At 36.6% G+C, this 19,292-nt stretch overlaps 4 protein-coding genes across 9 annotated transcripts; 2 read left to right on the top strand and 2 right to left on the bottom strand.

The window, feature by feature from the left end:
- Positions 1-465: 465 nt before the first annotated feature.
- LOC122570809 (probable serine/threonine-protein kinase DDB_G0282963) lies at positions 466-10,690 on the top strand. 2 transcript variants are annotated; one of them, XM_043733665.1, is made up of 3 exons: positions 466-3,288; positions 4,659-4,763; positions 4,860-10,690. In XM_043733665.1, the coding sequence occupies exons 1-3, from the start codon at positions 2,271-2,273 to the stop codon at positions 9,086-9,088; spliced, it is 5,352 nt and encodes a 1,783-aa protein (XP_043589600.1). In that variant the 5' UTR covers positions 466-2,270; the 3' UTR covers positions 9,089-10,690. The 2 variants fall into 2 exon arrangements, with proteins under 2 accessions (XP_043589600.1, XP_043589609.1); XM_043733674.1 differs by having other exon boundaries at positions 3,153-3,288; positions 4,844-10,690.
- Positions 10,691-10,836: 146 nt separating this feature from the next.
- On the bottom strand, positions 10,837-13,083 carry LOC122570837 (cdc42 homolog). 4 transcript variants are annotated; one of them, XM_043733722.1, is made up of 5 exons: positions 12,931-13,083; positions 12,160-12,361; positions 11,942-12,051; positions 11,659-11,856; positions 10,837-11,574 (listed from the first exon to the last, which is right to left on the bottom strand). In XM_043733722.1, exons 2-5 carry the CDS (start codon positions 12,335-12,337, stop codon positions 11,485-11,487), a joined length of 576 nt encoding a protein of 191 aa, XP_043589657.1. In that variant the 5' UTR covers positions 12,338-12,361; positions 12,931-13,083; the 3' UTR covers positions 10,837-11,484. The 4 variants fall into 4 exon arrangements, with proteins under 4 accessions (XP_043589657.1, XP_043589663.1, XP_043589680.1 ...); XM_043733728.1 differs by lacking the exon at positions 12,931-13,083 and adding an exon at positions 12,630-12,924; XM_043733745.1 differs by lacking the exon at positions 12,931-13,083 and adding an exon at positions 12,590-12,924.
- A 612-nt stretch (positions 13,084-13,695) lies between these two features.
- On the top strand, positions 13,696-14,591 carry LOC122570865 (peptidyl-prolyl cis-trans isomerase). The gene has a single exon (XM_043733752.1). The coding sequence runs from the start codon at positions 13,955-13,957 to the stop codon at positions 14,447-14,449; it is 495 nt and encodes a 164-aa protein (XP_043589687.1). The 5' UTR covers positions 13,696-13,954; the 3' UTR covers positions 14,450-14,591.
- A 136-nt stretch (positions 14,592-14,727) lies between these two features.
- Positions 14,728-19,101, bottom strand: LOC122570824 (sodium/potassium/calcium exchanger 4-like). 2 transcript variants are annotated; one of them, XM_043733694.1, is made up of 9 exons: positions 18,963-19,101; positions 17,525-17,752; positions 17,199-17,386; positions 16,923-17,070; positions 16,617-16,718; positions 16,460-16,516; positions 16,164-16,373; positions 15,967-16,068; positions 14,728-15,489 (listed from the first exon to the last, which is right to left on the bottom strand). In XM_043733694.1, exons 1-9 carry the CDS (start codon positions 18,973-18,975, stop codon positions 15,155-15,157), a joined length of 1,383 nt encoding a protein of 460 aa, XP_043589629.1. In that variant the 5' UTR covers positions 18,976-19,101; the 3' UTR covers positions 14,728-15,154. The 2 variants fall into 2 exon arrangements, with proteins under 2 accessions (XP_043589629.1, XP_043589619.1); XM_043733684.1 differs by lacking the exon at positions 18,963-19,101 and adding an exon at positions 18,311-18,629.
- Between the last annotated feature and the right edge of the window lie 191 nt (positions 19,102-19,292).

Here is a 19,292-nt window from a genome sequence, read left to right on the forward strand (position 1 = left end):
TGTAAGTATTATACTGTTTTTATTATACACACAGTAAACGATTGTTACAGAAAATAAAGAATGAAGCGGTCAAAGCATTCGACTGCGAAATCTCTGTGAATCTTTTTATTGTAAATTCGCGCGCTAGTTTTTTTTAGCATTTTTAACTACATGGCAATACACGATCATCACTTGAAAATATTATAAAGTATCTTAGAAATATTTTGTCATAAAATATACAAGTCCACGCGAATAACTATAAAATTCGCAGAAATAATATAAAGATACTCGGAAGAAATAAATAAAAAATAAGTAAATGACAAAATAAAATAAGATAAACAATTGAGAAATAATAAAATGGATAACGAAATAAATGAATGAATAAATATAAATAAATTAATGAAAATCGCAAGTTAAAGACATAAAATTAATGGAACGAAAAAATTAAAACATCTTGCTCAGACCATTGCAAAGTTATAATTAATGTAGGTTTGGGTTAGGATCGCTTTGTTTCATATTACGTGTACCTAATGTTATCTCGCGCGTTATGAGAAAGATGGTAAGCGAAGAGTTGTTAATATCTATTAATAATAATATAATACTAAATCCCCATTTTCTATCGCAACCGATCCTTCGTTTACTGTTTGCTATTGCGCGGAACAAATTCAAACATATTATGACGCAATGCGCGGTTATCGTGCGCGTTAATGATCTACTCTAGGCAACGGTTGTGAGGTGGTGTCCTCTCGAGGTCGAAACGGTCCGATGACAGCTAGCATCGGCGTTCGTTTCGAACGAGTAGCTATGGTGTATACGATTCGAATTGTTGCGCTGCGCTGAGTTGTCGTTGCCGCGTCGTAAATATCAGGAGCTTTACCGAGTCTTCGATAGATAACCTTGATTATATAAACGTTTCACCAATTTTGTACAGTAATATAATTTCACTTTAATACTTCATCAATAGGTAAACGAAGTGAAATGATCGTTAACCAGCCGTGAAATTCATTTGTTCGACTGTAATACCTCGGTTGTGTTGCATTGCTGAATATTAAATAGTACGTATGTACAAATATGCAAGTATGTGCGCGTATATACGGTGAAAGTACGAGTTACAACGAGAACTATGGCGGTGGTGCGTTGTATCGTTTAGAAGTGCGCCCACGTTCGCCGTCCAAGATCGATAAACGGTCGAGTGTTACCTGAAACGAGCATTCGCTTGCGCACAACGAATGAAATACTGAACGTTCGGAAAAGAAAACGGTGCCAATGACGAAAGCAACGACGCAACGCTAACGAGGATCGTGACGAAAACATCGACAGTGACGACGACAGTACGGTTAACACGACCATCGTCGTCGTCGACGAGTGTCAATACCGGTGTCTTAGTGTAACATATAATAATGAAATAATAATATTTATATATATGTAATATAAATATATATATAACATAATAATGACCGGTGATAATGCTTGAACTAATCGTTCCCACGAACGAGTGAAATACCAAGGCATGAAAACTCCGAGCTGCACGCAGAAAGGTTTTTGCTGCTTGTCGCTGCTATGGAATAAAGGGGATATCGAATGATTCTAATCACACGCGCTCGTTCGCATGTTTGTTCATTCGTTCGTTCGCTTTTTCATTGCTACCGATTCAGCTTTTCCTATTACATAATTCGTAGTACGTCGAATAATTTTCGATTGATGGGACAAGACACCAGGAAAACAACGGTTTAAACGGATAGAGAGCATCGATTTCAATTTTACGAGTAATTTTCACTTCTCACTCTTCTTTTTATTTCCTTTCCGTTTACAATGTTAAATAAAATTCAATCAATATTCGCCTGTATCACAATTACGAATCGTGACGAGTCGGTTATGTGCAATTAACCGACTGGTATTGTTTATCGCTTAACGCGTCGTCGAATTAACAAATTTACAGAAACGGTACAATAGTCGTCTTTAGAAGAGTATGGCGTGGTTGCTCGATGATACTTAATTAATTAATAGGACCGGGTTATCAATCGTATCGGATAATCGATTATGCATAATATTATATCGAAATACATCAGGAGTCTGGAGCTGAAACTGCAATTGGAATTTAATTTGAGAAGACAAAAGTAATACTGTTGCGTCCAGGACGCGCAACATAGTAATTATTGATGGAAAAAGGAGAAATATAACGTTGTAACGCACACCTGTGGACGACAGATAGAGAAAGGAATACTGCGCGGGCATAGACATTGGAAAGAGATATATAGTGAGCACAGAGGGGGAAGAAAGAAGCCCCAATAATGAAGGAGCACGGAAGCAAACTTCCGGCAGAGCAGCCTGCGAAAATTCTCAAGTCCTTGTTAAAAAAACCTGGTCAATCTAAAACAAGATCGCAGAAAAATCGGGTTGTAATCAACGAAAAATTGAACGAGTTTTTTGCAGCTGATTATATAATATTGATAAAAGAAGAATGTTGTGCCGATTATGAAGAAGACTGTGATTGTTGTTGTCAGGAACATGAATTGATGCGTTTGGGAAACTGTAAAGAATGTCGAGCCGAGTTGAATCTCCATTTCGGTGTTTCGGATAACAATCGATACCATGATATAGAGAGAGATGGAGAAATGATACACGAAAACACGTTCAGAGAAGAAAATTGTACTCGCGAAGGATTCGAGTGTGTCGAGTTACATGTAGAAGATGAAGATGATGAAGAATATGAAATAGAAGTGGAAGGAGATGAAGAAGAAATCGAAGAAGGAGAGGAAGAGGAAGAGGAGGAATTAATGGTAGAGGAGGCAATTAAAGATGACATAATAAGAAGAAAGGAGCATGTAGTACAAAAAGGAATCCAAGTGCCAAAGACCATAGCGGAAACGGAAGAGAGAAGATCGAATGTAGGGGAAGAGGTAGTGAGAGAAGTAAGAAACTCAGCAGATCTACGAGACAAAAGCAAAAGTCGCGAAAAAGTCAATGGAGCAAAGAATGTCGAGAGTTACAGACGAATTCTGACTGAATTTGTTTCGCCGCCATTGACGATCGCATCGTCTACGTTGTCTTCACCGTCACCACCTCCTCCGCCGCCACTACCACCGCCGCCGCCACCACCACCTCCACCACCACCACCACCGCCAGCACCATCGCAACCATTGATAGAAAGATCATCGCCACCGTTACTTGCAAGTCAAGATCATCAACAAGAAACATTAAGTCCACCTGAAGGTTACAAAGATGTTTATTCTAATGGAGAACTGTCTAACGTAGCAGAATGTTGCTTACGATCATCATTAAATTATCTTCACTGTCAACGAACGGCAGGTGAGTTCCATCCTAATGTGAGAGGTAAAGGGAAAACAACAACGAGAAACGTCCGTTTCTCGTGATTTTTCATTTTATAACATATTTTCTCTTTTTCTTTTCTTGTGAAAACTGAGACTGTAAAAGTATCAAGTCGCAATGATTATAACAATCAAAATGTCTCCATAAGATAGCGTTAAAGATTTGATAGTTTGATTAATAACAGGGAATGTTCACATGTATTGAGACAAAACACAAAATTTTCCTATCCGTTTTATGACATGTTGCGTCATACACAACAAATACTTGAGAAAAAAGTGAGTATTTGTGAAATAGGTGTTTTCTTTTATTTTTAGTGATAGTAGAAGTAGAAATTTCTTAATTTGTTTCATTATTAAATGCTCAAATTAAAACAAAATTGCAATTACCGTAAAATAATTAATATTTCATTAGTCATTCTTTTTTATGATGTCTTAATAAGGTATAAACTTCATTTTCTGAGTAATATGGTTAAACTTAATGAATATTCTTCTTTCTTTAATAGATTTGAATATTAAAGTTTAATTTTCTTAACAAAGCTATTTTCTGGCATTCCTTGTTATTTTTGCCATACTCTTTATGAATATATATGTGTATATAATATATGTACATTTATATATTATATACATATATATATTAAGAACCGAACTTTCCTCTTTTACTTCCCAATAATACCCAACCAAGCTTGAATCAAAAGGAAATATAAATATTAATATAAACCAACATAAAGGAGCTAGGTGTTATATTCTTGTATGATATTCACACGCGTTCTCACACCATTTTTCTCCATAATGCAAAATGTATTGTAATGAATAATACATACCTCCTAATTCGAGTAAGGAATAACTTTCTTTACTTTTTCCTATATAGATTATTTTATTTCGATAGACCCACTATGTGAAATTTCACAGTTTCGTGTAATGCAAATTTTGTACTTAACGTTTCTTACTTTTTTGTTGAATGACAAAACCGTATCGAACAAATTCCATACATATAATAGCAAAGTTCTTTCCAATGAAAAGAGGAAAAGAGGAGGAAAAAAAGAAAGGAAAGAGGAGAAAATCGTTTACGGAACGAATACGTAAATAATAATTGCGCACTTATTCATGTTCGTGAACGTTGATTGTACGGGTTGTCAGCAGCGGCCGGAAGTACAGTGTACCGTGATTCCGGCATTTTCGTGCTATGCGGGGAAAAAAGAATGTGTACATTCTTAACTAAAACTGCTCGTCGACATACTATAAAATCTGTCACGTACTTGTTGATATTCGTGTCAATTGTACGCTTGGCTACGTTCCGACGGTCATTGAACATCGAAGTAACCAATAAGATGGCGTATCGTATTTTTACAGGTGCAGAGGTCGAAGGAGAATCCCGATGCAACCACGAGGTAATGGATAGTAATAACGGACATGTACAGAAAACGGACGAGAATCTACCAAAAGCAGCTACTAGTGGTATATTTATATGTTTCTTAATTTTTCAATGCAAATATGCATTATGATTAACGTTTTCTGATGGCAAACATTCGCGAAAGCATTTTTCCTTTCTAGAATCTCGCCATCGGTATCTCGTGGAAACCATAACTATGACAACTGTCACCGAAAGACGTATTGTACGCGAAATTAGCGAGGAAGAAGATATCGACCTGCAACATGGAAAGAAAACCAGCCAAAAGAACGTTTCTGAAAAGAACGTTGCTTCCCATGACACAGAAATAGCAGTTAATCGGGCGACGAATACTACAACCGATGAGAACGATTCGATCGAATGTATCGTACGTAACGAAGAAGTTTGTTGTCGCAATGCTAACGATGATCATGATACGCAGCCAGATTTGCCTAACAAAATAAGCGATACGGAAGAACAGGACAACGAAAATCGACTTGCCGTAAACCAAACACCATCGGATATAAAAGAGCTCTCCCTTATATTTAAACTAGGTAGTTCTTCTTTAACGGGCAACAGTCTTAAACCAAATTCTGCGGTTAGACAGTTATTTCCTAACCCGAGATTCGTTTCGCCGCCTCCGGCTCCTCTTGGTAAATTGATTTCTTCGGCGCATACTCTTGACGAGCCACAGGATAGCCCGACATTTCTCGTTACCACGGAAAACTTACGTTTTCTCGATGTCGCAAAGAGATCAAAAATTGGCGAAAATCAGACCGGCTCTCTTAATAACGACTCAATGAATCCAATTAAGAGAACGATCGAGAGGAATACTCTTCGAAGAAGTCTTCTCGATAAATATCGCACGAGTTCTCGAAAGAAAGTTCTTCCTCCGAAAAACTTGTCGCTAGAGGAACGAATACGTCAACTTACTTGCGTGGACCAAGAGGAAGACGATGTTTGTGAAAATTCAACCAAGGGTGTTACAGATTTGTTCACAAGTACGGAAATCGATACCGAATTACCAATACATGATCCGTCATCGAGACACGATGCCGATATGTCATCGATAGCAGCAGAGTTACCAACAACACTACACGTCGCTACAAAATTTACAGCATTTTCCGATGCAGCACTCACGACGACCATCACCACCAACACTGCCGCTACAATAACAACTACGGCAATGGCAACGACGATACTTACGTCGTCGAGCTTGTCGTCAGTGATAACCACGGCAATGGCGACCACAACTATGACCACAATGGTTACAGGCTCCAATTATTATAAGCAAAATCCTTCCACTACCAGTACTGCAACTGCCGATGGCATACATACTCAGTCGACGTATAAGAAATTGACCGATTTGTTTGTACACAAAAAAAGCATTCATTCTAACTTGCCAGATCTTGGTCTTGGAAGCAACGGAAAAAACAATAGCGTCAAAGACGGTCAGCAATCGAAAAACTCCTTAAAAGCGAATAATTCCGATGGCCGTAGACAATTCCTAGCTAGTCTGGCGCCATTGTCCTGTGTAACTGTTAATAATACGGATACTCAAGAAGATTATTATCGGTATAATTCTAGAATAATGGTGAACGAAAATCGTGCTTCGACTGTAGGCTACAACGCATTTTCGCCTTACAGTTTAGAAGATATCGAAGCGGCGCTGTGTGAAGATGGTCGAAATTACGTAGGTCCACCAGACGTTACCAAAGGCACACCAACGAGTGTCAACAACAGACCCGATATAGGAGATAGTACAACCGATGAATTGCTAGCATTTGTAGAACAAGACAAATTCAGAACCGAAAGAATAAAGCGACGTTACAACGAAGTCGAAAATCAATATCAGCCGACAATGAATGTCACTAATACTAACAATAGTTACAACGTTGAGGATAAAATTGATAGAATCGTCGATGGAAAGAACGAGGGAAATGATAATCGACACCAACTTTGTTTTCCATCCAATGAGAATGTCAATCATGAACGTGGTGGTGGTGTTGGTGGTAATAGTGGTAGTGATGGTAGTGCTGGTGGTAATAGTGGTAGCAGCGGTGGTGGTGGTGGTGGTAGTGGTGGTGGTGGTGGTGGCGGTAGCAGTAGTGAAATAGAACGCATAGTTAGTCGCTGTTACAATAACAACAATAATAACAGCAACAACAACAGCGGTAACGGCAATAATGATAGTGGAAATAAAGACATTGGTAATATTGACAACGACGATGACGAATTAAACGATTACGGATTTAATCGTAGACCATCTGTAACCGGTATTAAACGACAACAGCAAGATAACATGGATGAAAATGTTTCGTTTCATCAACGGACAATTCTGGAAAATGATAACACAAATATTCTCAAAACGAATTTTCATCCCTCGTTACCGACGTATTACGAAAACAATTGCGTTAAAGTTGATAGTCGGATTGCGTTGTATGATGAAATGATCGATGTTTCTACACCGAACTCGTTCGTTAGTACTTTGATTGCTGACGAACAAGACGCGAACACGATTAACAGAATAAATACGATGCAGAAGCAAATTGACGATATCTATCAGACTATTGTAGAGAATACCAACGTGACTGGCCAAAATTCGTTAGAACGTGAGCCCTACACGGACGATCTGTTCACGCGACAACATTCTCGATTACCGACAAACGATAGTACCTTTCGTTTTTACCAAGATCCAAGGAACAACGATCAACAGTATTTTCAAGAACAATTAAATGTTGCGAATATGCACAGTACGCGAGGTATCGCAATCGGAGCCGAACAGACTGATATAAACAACACCGCTCCCGTTGGTATTGGTAGAAGTTGTACGAGCGGCGGTCCTTCCATAAAAACTCGACGAAGGGAACCTATTGCAACGACTCCTACCAATTATCGATGTAACATAGTGCCTACCAGCGTATATGCCGGACTTCCTGCTAATGGCAAGTGTTACCGTACCATGTATTTCGTTCCGTACAACGGATTATCCGATCCAACTTACCAGAATATCCAACGAATCTTGCCATCGCATCCTTCTCCTAGTTACGCGAATCACATCGAGAGGTATCCGTATCCTCGAACTAATAAAAACGATCATCGATTGCAAACGCAAATACAAACGCAACCGCAACCACCGCCAGCGCCACAACAATTTAGATATTTCCATTTAGGGAATCGTTCGGTATCGCCGATATCGAATCTTACTCAAAACCTTGATCAAGCTTCGCCACTTTCCTCCGGTTCGGTTAGTCATCCTATACCTCCTGGTTCCTCTCCTCTTTTTGATTCTCGGTTCACATCAATCTCGTCCACTAATCCAATCGCGTTACAGCCTACCCAACAAACCTTGCACCTTCATTTGCATCATCATCAGCAACCAGATGACTTTCGAATTTCCGGTGTCACTTTTTCCTCGGTTCCTCATACAGCGAATCATTCATTACAAATTCATCATCACGCACAACATCAGCATCATCCCTATCATCGACACAATCATCAACCTACTTTTTATTGTTTACCATCCACTATATCCGCCTCATCCGCAGCATCTTCCTCCTCGTCCTCTTATACTGTAATAGCGCCATCGAGATGCGCTGCGTTCAATGGTAGCGGAATAGCAACCACCGAAGGATCTTATCGATTCTACCAATTGCATTTGGGACATACAGTTCTCACACCTTCATCCGATCTTCAATCGGCTCAAACAATTTTGTCCTCATCCGCTTCTATCTCCATACCTTCTAATTCTACCTCATTCTCTCCTTCATTGCCACAACCGTCTTCGTGCTCGTCATCCTCTTCTCTACCAACTGTTACACCTGTAACACCTCTGCAGACCTCGAATTTTACTCTTCCGAATCACATTTCCGATACTCTAAATTGTAGCAGTGCCAACTTCGACGCCGTATGTCGCGCAGGAACTATTCAGTCCATTTCTAACAATGTTGTAACTTCAACACCGTCCACACTTACCGTTTTCTCATCCTCGACTTCCTGCGCCTTGTCCTCCTCGTTGTTGTCGTCGTCATCGTCTTCATCGTCCCCGGCATCGGCCTCGTCTTCTTCTGCTTCGTCCTCCTCTTCCTCCTCCTCCTCCTCTTCATCTTGTTCCTTCTCTTCCTCTTCATCCTCCTCTTCGTCGTCTTGTTCTTCGTCATCTTCCTTACAAATCCCTTGTTCGCCTTCAAAATTACACCAACAGCAGATAATTGGCAACTACACAACAATGGAACGCGGAGTTCCCGAAGGAGCAGCCAGCGCACCATCCCACGACGTTACGCAATCTGGAATTCTGCTTACAACAAATTCTTATGTTGCGCATAATTCAAATGGTGTCCAGGCTCTACCAACACATGCGCAAAATTCAATATACTATGCCATGAATGTTTAAATCTATCTACTGTGAAAAGTCTGCACGTGTCTGAATATTCTACACGCACACGCAGCAGCAGGACATAAACCAATCGTTATATTTAATACACAGCCACATCTTTGTGAATATTTTCGCGAGATTTTTCCCAAAATGATGAACGAATTTTCAAATTCGTGTTTGAAATACGCGTTTCAATACCAAAACATAGGTGTTCATCTCTTTTGAATAATTTTTGACCGACTTATTATGCATCTATTATCAAAAATATTCACGTAGGACGATAAGGTACGCAAGTGAAGACGAACTGCCCTTACTCGCCACATATGCAACTGAATCGAAATCGAATCTAATGCGACCTATAGCAGGAACAAGAAACAAAAAGATCAACTCAGGGCCTCTGTAATTCCGAAAGATAAATTATGTTTTATCGCTTCTCACGAGGCAGGATTATACGTACGTTGTAATCGATTCTAGTCACGGCGAAATACTTACAGGGATATCGATAAACATAAACCAAAGGGAAAGACGTTTACGGCGTCTATAATGTATACTACATGTAAGTATAGCTGACGCTAATTATTTTCAACAAATTGAATTCAATTTTTGCGGTGGAATTGATAAATTAATTAGAAATTTTACAATAAAGAAGAAAAGGTGCGAACCATGCAAGTAGAAACGCCACAGCTAGTACACTTGAGCTAACTTGATATTTAACGTGCTACGTTGTTTCATCATTATTTCTTTTAAATACATATCGGTATTTTAGACTGATAAAAATAAAAACATAACAGTAAAAACGATGATGAAATTGATAAGTGATCGAATGCATTTGACTTTCTATTGTTAAACATCGGTTTTCATAAATTACGTTCGTACCGTATTCGTTACTCCGTTTCTTTCGATCTAGTGTTTTGATCCGTTTTATATTTGCGAAAGAAAGACTAATCCACGAGAAGAATTTATCACTGTCAAAAGTGATACAACGAAAATAACTTTGAAATCATAGATTACACTTTATTAGTAGAGATTTCTGTACTTCGTATTGTTTGTACCATAATAAAAAATAATAGTGTTCAAAAAAATGACCAAAAGTAAGTAATAATCATATGAACACGTTCTGCGTAAAATATTACTTTGCTCTCTTTCTTTCTTTTTCTGAAACTCAAGCCAATCATAAGTACGCTACACGACTACACATAGCAGGCATGCCGCACCTTTTGTGATACCCTTTCCGTGAGCGTAATGCATTGATTTTTTAAATGGTAACAGAAACAAAGAAATGCATCTTATTTCATAAAACGTATGATAAACCTTTTGTCGACAACAAATGTTAGTATGCGTATATCAAAATACACGTATGATGACAGCATAACGCAGTCAACATCATAGCGACCTAATAGAGATTAAGTAATCATGATAGAATAGAAAATAAGATAACATTCGAATTCGAATGTAATCAATTTTAACCCAAAGTTAGATACCAAACTTTTATGGTAAATGGCCAAGCTTAGAAACAGGTTTTACATGTAATATAGTTTACTTAATTATTCTTACTTACTACTTAATTATTCCATGATATATCATCGTGAAAAAATGTATGTAAATAAAGCTTTAACCACAGGTCAAAGGTTTTATCATTTTGAAAGTATCGAAAACTGAGATAAAAGGAGGCATCCCAGCGCTATTGTTAAAAAAAAAATAGTTAAATCATTAAAGAACGTAAAAATGACGTAAAGGTAAACAAAAAACTATAAAAGATGTACTCGTATGTTTCAATCATAATCTTTTTTTAAACTGATTTATTAAAAAATTCACACTACTAAGTTATCAATAAAAACGTCTTACATATTAAATAGAAGAATGTTTTACAAGTATTTTTTATACGAAATTCGTGCAGATGTTCACAGTTGTCAATAATTACATTGTTCCTTCCACGCGATTGCCAAGAAGCATCGATGTTCGCTCGCTGCTTCGAATTGGTTGAAGCAAAAACCAACCGTAGAATATCTTTTTTCGATGAACCAGTCGACGAAAGGATAAATATTGGTATGGGTGTGTCTGCCTCTGTGTGTGTGTGTGTCTGTGCACACGCACTCAGTGTATATGTATGCATGAATGCATATATATATGTGTGTGTATACACATACACACATGCACATGTACGCACATAATATACATGTATATGTATGGATATTTCTTATACATAAAATGCTTGTCTTCACCTTTTCTGGATCGAATTTTTTCTTCGAATCGAGCGTACGTCGAATGATTTGAAAACGAAAGATAGATCGCACAGATAATCAGACGAACTATCATTAGTCGAAAGTATTCTCGTATGCACTGTATGACAAACTCATACAGCAGTCATCGTCCGAACAGTGCTAATAGGTTTTAAAAACGATGTTAGTTGCTCTCTACAAAACGATACATCGTCTTCTTCTAACTGGTTCCGGAGGCTCTAACGCTGCTAGAATAGCTTCGTCGAACACATTTTTCAAACCTTTCTAAACATTCAAGGAAACGATATGTTAAGAATCGAGGAAACGTCATAAATTATAAGGGAAAATATACTATAAACAAAATCATACCTGTGTAAGAGCACTGCATTCCACATACTTTACTGCTTTGAGTTCTTTGGCAAGTTTCTCACCTTGTTCCGCAGATATAGGCTTTTGTTTATTTTTTGCAAGTTTTTCTATAGTCGCTGCATCGTCTCGTAAATCAATCTGAGTACCCACCAGTAAGAATGGAGTCTTTTGACAATGATGAGTAATTTCTGGAACCCACTGATACAAGAATTCTAACTGAGCTGGGAAAACGCTTTTCTAAATGCAATTAACGATACTATAAGTATGAAATCCACATATATACCTTTTCTTTAACGTTTTCAAATGACGATGGTGACACAACCGAAAAACAAACAAGAAACACATCAGTTTGAGGATAACTTAAGGGACGTAGCCGATCATAATCCTCCTGACCTTTAAATCAAAGATTGAGAATCGATAAATTATCTCACATATAGTTAACAAAACAGATGAAAGAAAAACAAATATATTTTAATATATATAGAGCAAACTAATAATTACCTGCTGTATCGAACAATCCTAAGGTATATGGTTCACCGCCAATCATAACAGTCACAGCATAATTATCAAACACTGTTGGGACATATTCGGATGGAAACTTATTCGTGGTGTATGAAATCAACAGACAAGTTTTACCTACTGCACCATCCCCAACTACAACGCATTTAATTGTCTGCATTTTTCCTCTTTCCCTGGGATATCTCTATATACAAAAGAAACGTGTAAACGTTATTAGTGGTAACGTATACGTTTACATATACCGAGTTCTCTTACACGAGGTTATCATCGAAAGTAACATAAAGTTTCGTCTCATTCGGTTTTGCAATGTCTGGTCTAGTCCAGTCCTACTCAATTCCGTCGGTTTTCGTCACGTTTCATTACATCCCGTCACGTCCAATTATGTCCCCTAACGTTCTATTGTATACTTTACTAGGTAAAAGGAAATATATGTTGAACGTTCCAAACGTTACTTCAAAGATATTCGTTTCCGTCAAGCGAATAGAAAGAAATATTATGCAGGGATGACGGAAAGGTGCACGTTTGCCAATTCTCAACGAGTCGATCCAATTATACGTAGATGTTGTATGAAATAATTGTTTTTTCAGATCGCCATTTTTGGTATTTTGTCAAATCTATCGACTTCTACTTTAAAAAATTATCATTCGAATATATGCTCAAATATATGCAGTGACATTTTTCACTATTTAACCCATAGCAAAATGCAAATCGCATTAAGAAAGGAAATACACAAAATTTAACCGAAACACTCACGAGTAACTGGGCGTCGACAACACACTTTACTGTCACAAATTTTTCGAACGAATATAGAAAGCTAACGATACAGTAATTCAAGAATACAGTATGCAACCGCCATCTATAGCAACGTTTTACCCGTCTATAACACCGTTGTCTGCTTTCGCAGTATGATTTGTTATAATAATGAATTAGTAATATCGAACAAGTTATTAGAGAGAATTGTAATGCTAAAAATTGTTTCACACATTGATAACAGATTGTTTTATCGAAATTATAACGAATATAAAGCGTTTCTATTTATCAAATGGCCCATATTGTAATATATACATATAGAAGATAAGTATACAATAGTATACAAGTATGCATAGAAAACGAATGATCTCAATTACGATCATATACGATATATGTATATATATTATCCGTAATATCAGATAATATCTATTAAAACGTAAAACGATTTAAATAAGCAAATATGTAAAACAATTAGCCTGCAAACCTCCGGGGGCCAGCGAAGTTTTTACATACATAAGTTATCCTTTTATTGTTGAAATAAAAAATATTTATCCTCTCCAAATTTATAAATTCTTGATGACTAATTGATGAATGTTTTGAATATACATGTTTAAGGCACGTTCTAAATTTGAATTTTAAATTAGGTCTTGGGGGTTCGCGACAACAAAAAGTTATATATTTAAAAGAGATCGGTGGTAAGCAAAAGATTAAGAACCGCTGATGTATAGAATATACCTACATATCATAAATATAAGTGGTTCATGTTTAGGCTGGTCACATCTGGTACAGTGTGACAATGAAGATGTCGTGTCGATCATACTTTAATCATATATATTTCTAAGCGAAAGAAACTAACCTAGTTATTTTTGCTAAACGATTTTGTTCGATTCAGTTATTTCTTAAATAAATTAAAGTAGCATAAGTTGAATTACAAAATAACGTATGCTTAATTATTGTTGGTTATTATATGTCACCTGCTGAGAAAGAGGTGTTGTGAAAAAGTAAAGTACGCTTTGCAAATATCGTTATGGTTTTGCCTCGAGTATATTTTGATGTAGCCGCTGATGATAAACCATTGGGTCGTATCGTGATGGAATTACGAACAGATGTAGTCCCAAAGACAGCAGAAAATTTTCGCGCTCTTTGTACAGGAGAAAAAGGTTTCGGATATAAAGGAAGTACCTTTCACCGAGTAATTCCCAAATTTATGTGCCAAGGTGGTGATTTCACTAATCACAATGGTACAGGAGGAAAATCTATTTATGGGGAAAAATTTGAAGATGAAAATTTTGAATTGAAACACACTGGACCTGGCATATTGTCTATGGCAAATTCTGGGTCTAACACCAATGGTTCACAATTTTTTCTAACTACTATAAAGACTGCTTGGTTGGATAATAAGCATGTAGTTTTTGGTTCTGTAGTTGATGGTATGGGTGTAGTAAAAAAAATTGAGGGTTATGGCTCTCAAAGTGGGAAAACACACCAGAAGGTTGTAATTACCAATTGCGGTCAACTTTAAAGCATTGTACTTTGCACCTTTATAATATGTCATACATATGTATTTTCTTTTTCTTGATAGGCAAATTCTTGTAAAATGAATAATGTAGTGCAAAAATATACAAACAACAAATGAAATAATGCATCTGTTTGGATGACCTAAATAACTGTGTTCTTTTTCTCTCTCTGACATATTCGTACAGCTATACATTTCCATCGAAACTTACTTTGTAATGAGATATATTATATGTTAAGTATAGCAGAGGACTATAAAAATCTCTGTAATTTTCTTTCGTATCTTGGCTAAACTACAAGTACAATACTACAGAAATTTATTTGAAAAACGTTCATGCTAAATATAAATGGTTTGTAAATTGTTGAAATAGCTATATAAATATCATATATACATACATACATAGGCATTCATATATTACACTCATTAAATTTACAAATTCATAAGTACATATGCATCACAAAATAATACAGTGGAATGCGCACAGACATTCAGGAAAATATAATGAACTAATTAAAAGTTGAATTATTTGCGACAAGCACGATACATTCATTGTGAAACCAATGTTCAATTGATGTTTCAACGATTCATGGTGCGTAACAAAATATCGGAAGGAGATAGAAGGAGAGCCTGATTCAAAGTTCTGAATCCTTTTGTAAAACTTGGTAAGTAAAGATAGGTTGTCAGTGGATTAACAAACATATGTATAAAGTATCAGTGAACACATATTGGTAAATTAACCACAAAGAACATATTGAGTTCGAGGATGGAAGCAAATACCAAGAAAATTACGTACATAATGAGGCAAACTATTCCAATGGATCGAGTCAATTTAAATTTGCCAATTAGAAGAGACAAATAAAGTACGGTGAGAGTAGAAAATAACGATATGGAATTGTAAACCAGACCTTGTGAATTAATCGTTACATAATGATCGCCAGGTGTTTTCGGAAAAAGTGCTGCTTTCAGGAACCAAGGTAATCCGAGACAAAGTAACACATCGAATACGTTTGAACCGATCGAATTACTTATGCCCATAGCTCCGTGCCCTAAAATCATATTTTGAATCAGCAATACCAAATAAGAAAGAAAGATTAGGAAAAAACAAAGGAAAAAAATTATGAAATACAGGTACTTTATGAATGCTACTCGTAAAGAAAAACTAAAAATATTTATAATACGGTAAATACGTAATAAAACGACGTGGTTTGATTATAAGGCGATTCTAAGATGAGGTAAATTTGATAATAATATCGTGATAATATCACGCGGTGCGTTATCGTAACCTAACCGTCTTACGATAACATAGTTATCGTGATATTTCACGATAGCTACGTTATCGTGACCGCTATTCGCTAGCTACGTATATATTATTTCTTGATTGATGTACCGATTACCACAAGAAAATCACTCCAAAGGTTAATCGGTTACTTTGGAGGTGCGTTTAAATGAAAATTCGTTTTAACCGGTTGATTCTTCCATTAGCAAGGTATCGATAAGTGAAAGCGTAAAATGAAGAAAATTACCTTGATTCGCAACGATAACACTAGAAACAGCCTCCGGTACACTCATTCCTGCCGCAAGAAACGTCAATCCCATTATCGAATCAGGAATCTTAAATGTATCACCTGAAATAAGGATCATTTTAAATCGATATCGAGAATAAAACGAGTGCACTTAGATATCTGGGAACGATAACAATAACTGTTGCAAAGATACGTACCAATTACAGTGATGACCCATCCAACTATGTATGAAGTAGTTGCTATCCATATTATACACATGACAAAAGTAAAGGGGTACCAAGATTTCAATGTGCTTCTTCTACAGTCAGGAATCGTAATGAGGAGCACAAAATTTATAGGCCAAGTAATCAACCACCAAATCCGTTCGCATGTCGAATTTGGCCAATTCTTCATATCCACGATATCAACTAAAATAATATAGGTAGATATTTATTGAGGTTAAAGCTTCTCAAAAGATTCTTGTACATATTTTCATGCAATCTATGTTACTTACGCGATTCATCTTCACCGCCCGATTCCAACAAATTAATATCCGTGCTTTTAACCAGGTCTGACAGAACAAACGGATGACGTGTGTTTTTAAATGAAACTCAACGACGTATAATTCAGAGAATTGAATTGAACAAAAAATTAATCGATATAAACAATACCATTAGAAAGTAGGGGAGTTGATTCGGAAAGATTCTTGTACTTCTTTCTTGTATTTGTTACAGATTGAACAAATCGATGTATACTCCGATCGAAACACATTGCTAGAACGATAAACATTTCCGTTTCATTTAATTAGAGATACAAACAGTCTGTGTGGAAATTATAAAGTAGCAATGAAGATTCGTAAAAATGGAACGAAATATTTATTTAGTTTCTCAACTTAAAATTAAAAGGTTTTATCACTTATCGATAGAAAGAATCAAGTAACGATGGGGAATTACCTGAATAGTACTTCATAAACTTACCTAAAATGTACAAAACATACAAGAGAACGAGAATCAATGCCTCGTACCATTCGATACGACCGTCTCGTAAAGTTAAAATAAGCAAAAGAACTGTGATTGCGTATGCGATAGTATCTCGCGTGACAGGCCACCCTTCCAGATTCAATACCTGAACAAAGATTTGCTTTATTCATGTTTCTTTCTTGTTTTCCTTTTTCATATACTTGATTTTATTTTCGATTCATACATAATCGATAGTGTGTTCCGTCTATGTAAGACACAAGGAAAAGATCTCACCTGATTTGCAAATAAACCACAACAAGCAGGCACAGCTAATATATTGAAAACAGCAGAACCAACAATCGTGCCGACGCCCAAATCTCCTTCCGTGACAAAAGTACCTACAATATTGATAAACAACTCTGGGCTAGAGCTAGCTGCTGCCATAATTGTTGCTCCTGCGACATCTTCTGTTACGTTAATCTCTGAAAATTAAATCCATGTAATAGTTCCAACGTTTTAGCTGTATTAGCTATATGAAAAATTTTCTTAGATCTTGACGATAGTCTTTCTTGAAATAAAAATAAGGTGGAAATGGATTAAAGCGGTTATACTGAACTTACTATGGCAAATTTTTTTAATCGATGGCACAAAAAAATCATCACAAACAATAGCGAGTAACAGAAACATGTAAATCGCTATCACGAAATGTATAGCTATAAGACCCGATTGTCTTTGCTGTCGAGTAAGGCCATCCGATGGAAATTCTTCTATCGCTGGAGGAGTGCAGTTTACCTCATTTTCTCCAGCTTCGATAGTGCTTGGTCCAATTTGCAATAACTTGCGAAGTCCTTAAAGAGATAGAGTATGTACGTACTCTTAATGATATATAATAGTAACTATACGCGTAAATTCCAATGATAACGAAGGAACTATGTTATGTTATAAATGGAAAGTAAGGAGAACAAGCGTAGAGGTAAAAGGTGAAAGTTTTATATGTATGTATAAAATATATTATATATAGATAGTATTGATAGTGCGAACATATTACGTAATGATTCATTCTAAATTTTAATATCTCGATATCTTCACCGTCTTTTTCGTTTAACGTAGCGGCATGCATCCGTGTATACGCATTCGTTAGTCGTCGAATGCCTCATCATAATTGCCCTTTATTACTTATCGCTTGTTATTAGTTGTTCCTTTACTCTTTGAGAGAACGCAACTAATCGTGTATGTCGCAATAAAAGACAAATGTATGTTTAAGAAAACAAAAGTCATGGACTTTTGTTTACTTATACAATAATATGATACGATATGAATTACTTGATATGTATAAGGCATATATAACATAAGAGAAAGGAAGAGGAAGAATTGAGAATACGGAGAATTCAGAAAACGAGACTTACGCGTATCCGTAGGGTTATTCGCACTTGCTGCATTGTTTGGAAGAAATATTGCTAACGTATTAACGAAGATCAAATACATCGTTGGAACGACGATTATACAGAATATTTTGTAGCCTATCATTTGTCTATGTTTCCGCGGCATTTCGTAGTCGCTGTTTCAATTAATCAGCGACAAGTTTCAGTGATCGAGTTAACGGTGCGACTTGCCGTTCCGTATGATACTAATTTTGATTCGCCAAGTCGAGCAGACCGCATCGATGTTTTTCGTTTACGAGCATTATCGGTTTTAACTTTACACAGATAAGATACTATACAAAGCGAATAAAGACATCCCTTTACTGATAATCCAACAACAGGAGTATTCCTGCTACTGGAGCATTTTGATTGTCAATTACATATCTATCGATAACGGGTGAATGCTCTGTAATGTTGTACACCATAAACTTATATGTGTATGGTTACGTTTACTGGTATTCATCCTTATATATGTGATTATCTATTGTGAGACATTATATTCATATTTACGTGTGTACAGTGCACAAATGTACATACGCGTTTCAATTTTGAAACATCATCTCAGTTAGAGATTTAAAAGAAGGGGCATGAATCAATTTGTTTCTTCATCCATTTTAATTTTTCTAGTTCTACTTACTTGTCCATTGCATTTTTTCGGATGGAACCGTACACACTGAACCGTAGTTACAGTTGACTGACAGTCAACTTATTTAGAATTGACAGTGCTAATTGTTCTCTTTGCGCGCATCATACAGAGAGAACGACATTACGTTTTTACTGCTGCAAGTTGCTTCTACTGTAGCCCATCGCATCGTATCCCGTCACACAGTTTACTGTCTTTAAAAGCTTTTCTATCAATCCGTTTGTTAGTTAGTTTATTTCCCAGAATATCGTAATGCTGCTTTTAAAATAATCGATGGGAAAAGAATCGACGCGCGCGAGTGTGTGTATGCGACGTGTGCAACTG

Source organism: Bombus pyrosoma, linkage group LG1, assembly GCF_014825855.1.
Source record: "Bombus pyrosoma isolate SC7728 linkage group LG1, ASM1482585v1, whole genome shotgun sequence".
NCBI lineage: Eukaryota > Metazoa > Arthropoda > Insecta > Hymenoptera > Apidae > Bombus > Bombus pyrosoma.